The following is a 9,550-nucleotide window of genomic DNA, read 5'->3' as shown; positions in this document are numbered from 1 at the left end:
TCTGAGGGGGTTTGGAACAAGGCATGATGGAAGGGAATGGGCGCGGGTGCCGCTTCCCTTTGCGTGTCGGTTGGTGTCCTATTCTGCCCCCATATGAAAACTTGTTCCGCTTGGTCTTCTAACCCCGCTCGTCTTCCGGCTACCGATGTCGCAGGCTGTGGTGTTTATCGATCGGTTAACGCCTGTTGTTGCTACTGCTGGACCATCTTCGTCGTACGAGCTTGCACAAGCATGTCAAGCTCCTCCTTTTTTAGCGTCACGGTAGTGAGTCGTCCAGCATCCTTCATCTTCTCAACTCGGATGCAAGTTAAGTTCCCACAGATGACGCCAATATAATCCTGTCCGAAAGTCGATGAGATGGAAAGCTGGGGATGTGGATGTCCCGCTGACCGCTCATAGACTTGACTCCGCCCTGTAAGACAGATAATGTCAGTGCCGAGCCAGGGAAGGGGTCCCCGACGTTGATCCTCCGACGCTCAAGTTAGTCACCGACGATGATGTAGAAGGCAGAGCAACAAATATGAAGACTATAGCATAAATAGTGTATATCGCGTAACTCCGCCGATGTTTAGACCTCCCTTTATATAGAGTTCCTATAGTGCACGCACGCTTCTCTAGGAGAGCACGCTTCTTGAAGTTTTTCCTAAAAATACTTGTCAGTAAAGTGTCCCTGATACAATACCTTAACAAGTTCGAGCATATCTCTGATGTGAGAAACTTCTGTCGTACGATCTTCCTGTCGACCATGCTTGGTGTTAATGGCACTAACTCCCAAAAGGATGTCGAAGCATAATAAAGTGGGCCTGTTGCTGGGTCGAGCGGGTTAGCTGCTCGGCTGGAACTTCACTATGCCTGTGTCGCGTCCGCTCGGCCGGAGTTCCGCTGAGCTTATGCCGAGTCATGTTGCCTGGTCGAGCGGGATAGCTGATAAGCCAAGATTCTGCATATCATCTCCTCCTCCTGGCGTCTAACAATACTCCATTGAGCGTCGGTCGTTGAACACCTCCCCGAGGCAAAGATGGGGTCGGACTGGAGTCTTCTCCTCCTAGTCGGGGGCATGATCGCCTGACCGACCAATGTGATTATCCTCCGTTTGGCCATATGATATCTGAACGTTGACCGCCTTGACTCTGACCTCCATCGTGGCAACCGACCCCTGTCGGGTGGACCTCTCCTTATCGCCGCATCATAATATATGTAAGAAATTTGAGAATAAGTAAAATAAATTGACAATTTAATAAAGTAAAATTGTTCCCCCTTAATTTTTTTTCAAAAAAACTTATTTATGTTTTGACTTAACATTTAACCTTTCTTTTCCACTTTGACATATATTAAAAAGAATACTAAATAGAGAGAAAAGTTACTAAATTGTAAAGATAGTACTTAATTTTGAAAAGTTAATTTTTAATCTTATTTTCAAAAGAAATTAACTTTAAGATCCCTTGAAAAGTGTCACTTAACTTTCTTTTGAAAAGCTTAATTTTTCTGCTTTTCTTTTTCCCTTTTAAAAAAATTTAGCTAAATATTTAGCTTTGAAAAGAACCTCTTACTTAACTTTAAAAGAATTTTCTTCAAGAATACTTAGCTAAAAAGAATCTCTTTAAAAAATATTTTAGCTAAATACTTAACTTTAGTTATATTTTTAGACAGATACTTAGCTTTATGGAAAATATGTATCTTATCATTTTGAAAAATTACTTTTTGAATATACTTAATATAACTCCTATTACTCAGAATTTGTTTTTCTCAGTAGATTTCTTTAAAAAGGTAGTTAGCTTTAGTCATACTTTTGAAAAAATACTTAGCTTTATGAAAAAAAAATACTTAAGTTTTTGCATAACTTAGTCTTTAAAATAAAATTGACCTAAATTTTTTAAAAAAATACTTAGATTTTGCCAATACTGAAAATAGTTAAATTTTAACCTTCTTTTTCACTCCTCCTTGATTAATGTCTTAAAAAAATCTTAAAGTAAAGTGTTTAAATTTAAGGGGCCCTAGAGTCCAATAGATTAATTTTTTTTAAAAAATAATCATCTATTTTCTTGATTTTCATCTCACTTTTTCTAAGTTATCAAACATGTTAAGCTTATGAGTTTGTGTGAGATATAGTTAAGTTAATCTTAATTTTGAAGTTGATTTTAAGTTTGAGAATATTATCTCTAAATTTAAAAAATATTTAAATTTAAAATTTAAAATATTTAAGTTTGAATTTTGAAACATACTTAAGTTTGAATTTATAAAAAAAAATATTTAAGTTAGTTTTGAAATTTAATTTAAATTTTAACTTAAGGTTGGGTTAAGTTTGATTAGATTAAATTTGAATTTTGAAAAATATTTAAGTTTGAATAATTTAAATTTGAGTTTAAAAAATAATTAAGATTTTAAAATTAATTAAGATTTTAAAAATAATCAAGATTTTGAAATTAACTAAGATTTTGAAATTAATTAAAATTTAAAATTTTATTAAGATTTGAAAATTAATTAAGATTTTGAAATTAATTAAAATTTTAAAAATAATTTTATTTTGAATTTAATTAAGTTTTAAAAATAATTTTGTTTTTGAAAATAATTAAGTTTTTGAAAATAATTATTAATTATGTTTTTGAATTTTAATTAAGTTTTAAAAATAACTAAGTTTTTGAAAATAATTAATAATTATGTTTTTGAATTTTAATTATAAAATTGGAGGATCTAATCAAGGTCTCAACTTACGTTTTCTAAATGGATATAAGTTGGATCGACGCTTAGAGTTCCCTTAACCAGGAACACGTCCTCACTAGATCTCTCCTCCAGTTGCTTACCTCCACTTATCAATTGTAGTCGCTTGACTTTATCTTTGAACCACCAGGTCTTCCTGCCAGTTATCAAGTCCCATAGACCCAATTAGACTTCGGTCGGTTGTCAGGTCCCGTGGACCCAATCGGACTTCTCGCTAGATATCGGGCCCCGTGGACTTATTTGGACTTCACACCAACAATCGGGTCCCGTGGACCTAGTTGAATTTCAGTCTGGTGTCAGGTCCTTCAAACCCGTCAACTCCTGCATACTTGGTAAAGCAATTAGACCACAAATCACTCTAATTTTAAACCACTTGTCATTCATTAAAACCTAAGTTAGATCATTAGTGCAAATTGCACTAACACTATTGTCACATCTACACGCTCCCTTAGAGCATCCGCAATCCACTCCTATTATAACACCCACCACCTTATCAAAAAGCTTGAGGTTCACTACCACATACTTATTATAACAATATATCACTTTTATCCGCATTTCTTTTAACATTAACACTCATTATTTATGGGTCCCACTGTCCACTCAATTATCTTAAAATTATATCATATTAAATAAATATATTTTAAATATGTTTTAAAATATTTAAATTATTATTATTTTTTTAATAATAATCTTACTTTTAAAAATAATTTTAAAATCAAATTATTACCATTTAAAAAAAAAGAAAAAAAATTAAAAAAAAAAAATGGGGATGTTCATCCCTCTAAACGCCCCCCTCTCTCTCTTGTGAGTGGGCATTATAATACCCACTCACAATGGAGAAGGGTACTAAATAAGTATTATAATGTCCATTTAACACTCCTATTGTGGGTGCCCTTAGAGTATCCACAGTCATGGAAGCTTTTGGACAGCTCCTTCGTTGCCACATTCATGCCACGCCAAAAATAAAAAAATCATACATATCTTTTCATTTTCAAAAAACCTCTCAACTCCTTCATGTCCCACAATTTTCTATTATATATATTTCTCATCTCTCCTTCCTATTTTATATTATATATAATTAAATATTTATAAAATTTAAACCCATAAATGTTAATAACACTAATACTTAAAAAATATATAAACATTACATTACATTAAATACAAAGACATAAATTATAATAATATATAAAAATAAACTTAAACATATATATCTACCCTAGGTCACATCTCTATTAAATTTTCAATCATTTTCTCATGTATATGAAATTGTTCTAGTGTTATATCACTAACATCTTTCATAAGAATTTCAAAATCCTTATGAAAGATCTCGATTTCCCGCAAAGTCATTTTTTATATTTGATATTTTTTAATATCTTATCATTCTTTGTCGATGTCTTGTTTCATTCTGTTGTCCTCTCTAACTTTGGATTTGCTCTTTCTCTTTATTGTCTTTTGCCTTATCGGATGAATGCACACTTTAGAATCGTCCACATCAACACTAGTATCTAGTTTTGATGTTGAAGTGTTCCCCCGATTCGGATGTCCTTATCTTCTTGCTAGAGTAATGAGCAACTAATTATGAGTATATTTTTCTTCTGTATTTGAATAATTCAAAAAAATTGTAAAAGAATTATTAAAATTTTCATCTATCTCGGATACAAATGGAGAATGAAGGAAAGAAAGAATAAATAGAGTGGAGAGAATGACAAAATGAATAGAAAAATGAAATATTGAAGATGTATTTATAGATTTTTTAAATTTAAAAAATTAAATTTTTACCGTTGAATAATGCTAAAAATTAGCAAGTGTTCACCGGCATATTTTTTTAAATAAATATTTAAAAATCATTTTAATAAAAAAAATAAAAGAGCGACTTCATAAATATGGAGTTGTGCCTTTAAGAAAATGAAGGAGCTCCCACCCACTATGGGAGGGAGTTCTCTTCGTGTTGCCACATCTACAGTGAAAACTCTGAAAGAGCTCCCACCCACTATGGGAGGGAGTTCTCTTCATATTACCACATCTACAGTGAGAACTCTGAAGGAGCTCCCATTGTGGATACCGTTATGGTCTTTTTGGGAGGAGCTGAGGGAAAGATAACTTTTACCCTTATTTGGAAAGAAGGTGAGGGAAGAAGATAAGGGGAGGGAAGGGAAATTTTTAGCCTCCCTTACCTCTCAAATGACCTATTTCTTTATACCCAAAAACAAGATATAAGTTACCCTCCCTTACTTTTCTTGCCCTCCCTCCTTTTTTTTTATTAATGAACCTCTCCTCACCCCATCCAAATAAAGGGCTCAAGTGCAAGGGGGAGTGCAGCATATCAATGCTCTAAAAAATAAGATGCACTTTTTTTTTTTTTTTTTTGCCCCAAAATTTTTATTTTTATTATCATTTTTGTTCAAATGCATGTTGGCACGAAGGGTACCTTGCTGGTACGTTGAGCTAGAGAACTAGTATCAAATCCCAAACATATGATTCAAGGCGGCAATAAGCAAACTTGTTCAAGGAATTCTCTTCACGACATAAACAGAATCATCGTCGGAAGAAACACACAAACTGAGGAAACTTGTTCAAGGTATTCTTCACGACATAAACAGAATATCGTCGGAAGAAACACAAACTGAGAGACAGTAATCAAAACGAGGACAACATTGGTTTAATTGTTCCAGCATTGGCTAAAAGTTAGAGACAAGATGAGTCATTTTGAACGGCTTGCGAAATACCTCACGCAGTGGCATGAACGGTGAAGTCATTCCTTCGTCCAGACACACATTTTCCCCGCCGGCCAACCCTGATAGATGAGAGCAACCATAACCACAGTCATTGACAAATTTGGGAAATATGGCTACTCGTCGAAAGTTAAACTAACAAAGAACACTGGCATTTCATTCACTAACAAAGGGGAGCAAATATAAAGAGTCCATTCAAGGGCAAAAAGATTCTTCACTTTAAAAACAGTTGCAAATGGCGATCGGCAAGGATCAACTTATCTTAACCCAACATCATCTACAAGCCCTCGATATTACTGACTCTCAAACTTGAGGTGATGTCAAAGTATAAGCAGCTGTAAAATATTTTCAAAACAAAAAAGCAGTAAAGAATGCAGTAAGTCCTTTACGATATTAGGTTGCTTGCTCGGGCAAGGCGTGGAACGGTAGGAAATTATAATGCGTTGGACAATATTCTAACGAAGATTTAACATGGAACAGCAACCAGACCAACCAGAAATCACATTCTCACCTTTCTTTATTTTCTGTTGATAAGTTATAACAGTATGAAACTTTTCAAGTAGATATAGAGGTTGAAATCATATCTGCTAGTCCACCACTCATTCTCTCAGCCTTCGCGCCACGTTCACCTGACGATTCATGAATCACAGATAACTCAGAATAAGTATTTATGTTGAACGAAGAATAATTCAAAGATAACGGAGTTGTAAATGACAAAATATATGGAAAATCAAAAAACAACTGAGGAATTAGGAAAGAAAAATAAGCATCATCAGCGAGAATGTAGTAGTCTTTTTCTTAAAACATTGCTGTTGTACCTGTACGAACTCTTATTACATCTGAAACAGGTATCACTGCAAAAGATAAAAACCTTGTTACTTAGTTGCCGACAGATAACAACTCTAGTCACATTAAACAATCATAACCTCATATGACACAATTTGGTGCAAATTTATTGGCTGAAGGAAAGAGACTTATTGCATGAAAAATGAAAAGCAGAATACCAGTTCGAGTCTAACGGTAGAAATGATGTTGAGGGAAGTAATAATTAAATTATCTGAAGAATCCCTAGGAACTCACGTTTCTCAAATAGAGAAACAAACATAAGAAAGCAACATATTTTCACACACCCTTCTGCTTAATTAATTCTACGTTTACGTTCCACTCATTCCTGAGAAAAGAAATTCTCATTGAGTAATAATTATCACAAATTGATGTAGATAACTATAGAGGTAGCCACAACTGCAAAAAGTTGATTTTTCTCAGTTTGCTAACTGGAGCATGCCGCCTTGTAAACAGAGAAGAGCATATTCTAGTAAATGGTAGTTAAAATCCAATCTTACTGAAAATTTTTCCATCGCCAATTTCTCCTGTTCTTGCTTCCTTGATTATTTTGTCGATTACAGCTTCCACCTATGGAGTAAAATGAATTAATGTAAAACAAAAGTTAGACACATCATTGATTGTCTGTTCTCTTCTCAAGGAACAAGCACATAATAAGATAGGATAGCCTAAAAACACTAAGTTGTGTGGTTTGGCACAACAAGGATGAGAAAATTGAACAGAATGCCTAAGGCATCAATCAATAGCAGACCTACGATATTCGTCTAGGGAGGGGTGATCTAAACGGTAGATTTTCCATCTCAAATTTAGAGGGTGCAATATGAATGACTTTATCCTTGGAAATAGAAAAATAGTATATCTAACCTACATCTTTACCTGATCTTTGCATACCACTACCTCCATCTTGATTTTTGCTATGAACTTGTCTTCTGAAAACTCAGATCCTGAAAACACAAATCAAAGATTTTTATTGCTTTGAAGTGGGATATCCAAAAAAAAGAGGTATTATTAAGGTTTCGCATGAGTAAGTGCATGGATAAAAAATGAAGTTATAAGAAGATATCTACATTCAATGGAAAGCACCTCTAGTGGAATAACCAAAGCCTTATCAAATAGTAAAAGCGTCTATGATGAAGAGATAAATAGCAAGTTTGAATGTAGAAGCAATTACCTAAGAGGAAAGTTAATCATGGAAATAAAGGTCTCTTCTACATTTCAAGTTACATGCTCATACAATTTCTTCCAAGTTTCATTATCAATATCTAAAATCCATAACTTCTAAGCAAGGAAAAGAAAAGTTAATGGTCCAATATATCTAAATTGGCAGAAAGATGAGTTATACTTAATAGTTGAAGTGGCTATATTTGATATAGCGAAAAGTAAAGCCTTACAAATCAGCCGATAATTTCCCCAACATTAAACAATTATGTAATGCGATATTGGACATGTCAAGATTTAAACAATTATGGCAGCATTCACCGTGGCGAGGAGGGAGAGCAGGTTGAAATATTATATGCTTAAACAACCAAGACTAGTCAAACCATGGAAAAAAAAAGAAAAAAATAGGACTATGTTTATTTATTCATTAGACAGTTGATATATGTAGAAATGAAAAATTAATGGATCGAATTGCAAGTTAATCCCTTGTTGTGCTTACTTGGATGGAGACAAGAGAGAAGAGAACAAAAAATTGAAACCAAATGGCCGATTATATCTTCTTTTCTATTGCAAAATAAAAGGTGCAAAGACAAATACAATCTTTTTTTCATCAAACTGCTGAATGTATGATTGCAAAGCATTTTCCTTTTCTCATGATAGACACATATTAGAAATTAGAAGTCTAACTTAACTCTTGAAGGGAAGTAGTCAATAGCAGTTCTAAGAATTTTATGTTTGAACAAATCAGCAAGATTTTCTTTCCTGGTGACCAACTACACTATCATATTGTAAATAAGATGATTGGAAATAATTCTTCATTGACTGTGTTTTAAATAATCATACATGATACACTATCTTATGGAGATTGCAACGGAAATATATTTGTAAAGTTATAACCAAAGGTTAAGGCATCATAATTCATAACCAAAGGCAAGAAGTAAAATATACTCATTTATTCCAAGATTCTAACTGCATAAACAAAGGGGATGAACCAAAAGAATGCCTCCCACGTTGACATATTGAACAGCCAAAAAGCATGAGCATACCTCCGTCCCTCTCTGTTGAGCCACCTTGTGATCCAAAACCTCTAACCTCCGAAATTGTAACCCCCCGAATGCCCATTTGCAGCAAACCCTAGATCATAAACACACAGGCTTGATTTACGTAGGACAAAAGCCCCTAGTTCCGGTGAAACTAGGAGATCGGCACTTTTGCCATTATATATCACTGCAACTACAACAGGAGTCATTGTTATCTCACCGACGATACATGGGGAACTCGCCACGGCCTGGACTCCAATTTAACGATCAAAGGAATCAAAAATTTTTGACAGAAAACAAAAGGCTAATGAGACTAAATTCGATGTCTCATCAGAAACAGAAAGATAATTCTTTTGACAAGAAACCATAAGGAAAGGTTCACCTTAGGATTGCTTCGATTTTGTAAAATTCTGCCTGCGGAATATACTCTGCTGCAAGCACTCAAAGAAAAGATGCAACTTTTGTCATTGTGAAAAAGAAAAAAAAATTGATATTTTTATTTTTACCTGCGCCTGGGGAGCTCTGGGCTTTAATCTTCGGGATAACCGAATTATTACTCCTAAACGTAGCGCGCAGTGGCGAAGCCTTCGAAGTGGAAATGGGATTCCTGCGGTTAGGAACCAACACAAAGGAGTCCGCCCCATCTGTTTTCTGGGGGTTGAGAAATGCCGATCTTGCACAAGAGGGAACGATCGCCATTACCGCCGCTGCCGAAGACGCCATTTTTGGATCCAGAGATCTCTCTCGTTTCTGGGCGACGAAGCTTATTAATCGATAGCAATACGACCAATTTGGTACTTTGTGGAAATTCCAAGTATATATCACTGTCAGCAATTAATATTAACGGCAAAAGATGGAAAAAAAAAAGAGAGTCATTATTTATTATTTTTTAATTAATAAAACATTATCTCAGTTTTTATTTAAACATATTGTTAGTTTAACATTTAAAACTATTATATATTATATTAATTTTGACCAAAAATATCACAGATTTATTCAAAACTACTTAAGGTATGGTATGGCAACTCTATTTAAAACTGATATAAATCATTTTAATTA

General features: G+C 34.1%; 1 protein-coding gene across 2 annotated transcripts; it reads right to left on the bottom strand.

Annotated features, from left to right (window-relative positions):
* Positions 1–5,172: 5,172 nt before the first annotated feature.
* LOC121972799 (nitrogen regulatory protein P-II homolog) lies at positions 5,173–9,300 on the bottom strand. 2 transcript variants are annotated; one of them, XM_042524430.1, is made up of 9 exons: positions 8,998–9,300; positions 8,874–8,922; positions 8,712–8,739; positions 8,498–8,585; positions 7,170–7,237; positions 6,794–6,863; positions 6,269–6,304; positions 5,962–6,079; positions 5,173–5,512 (listed from the first exon to the last, which is right to left on the bottom strand). In XM_042524430.1, exons 1-8 carry the CDS (start codon positions 9,212–9,214, stop codon positions 6,006–6,008), a joined length of 630 nt encoding a protein of 209 aa, XP_042380364.1. In that variant the 5' UTR covers positions 9,215–9,300; the 3' UTR covers positions 5,173–5,512; positions 5,962–6,005. The 2 variants fall into 2 exon arrangements, with proteins under 2 accessions (XP_042380364.1, XP_042380368.1); XM_042524434.1 differs by having other exon boundaries at positions 8,874–8,919.
* Between the last annotated feature and the right edge of the window lie 250 nt (positions 9,301–9,550).

This window comes from Zingiber officinale, chromosome 1B, assembly GCF_018446385.1.
Source record: "Zingiber officinale cultivar Zhangliang chromosome 1B, Zo_v1.1, whole genome shotgun sequence".
NCBI lineage: Eukaryota > Viridiplantae > Streptophyta > Magnoliopsida > Zingiberales > Zingiberaceae > Zingiber > Zingiber officinale.
This window is presented reverse-complemented; position numbering and strand designations above follow the sequence as displayed.

Bases quoted from the DNA above. Each gene is read 5' to 3' on its own strand.
- LOC121972799 (XM_042524430.1), bottom strand. From the start codon at position 9,214: ATGGCGTCTTCGGCAGCGGCGGTAATGGCGATCGTTCCCTCTTGTGCA. The intron at 8,923-8,997 runs GTAAAAATAAAA...GAGTGCTTGCAG, and splicing joins CCAGAGCTCCCCAGGCGCAG to CAGAGTATATTCCGCAGGCA. The intron at 6,305-6,793 runs GTAAGATTGGAT...TATCTTTTGCAG, and splicing joins TGGCGATGGAAAAATTTTCA to TGATACCTGTTTCAGATGTA.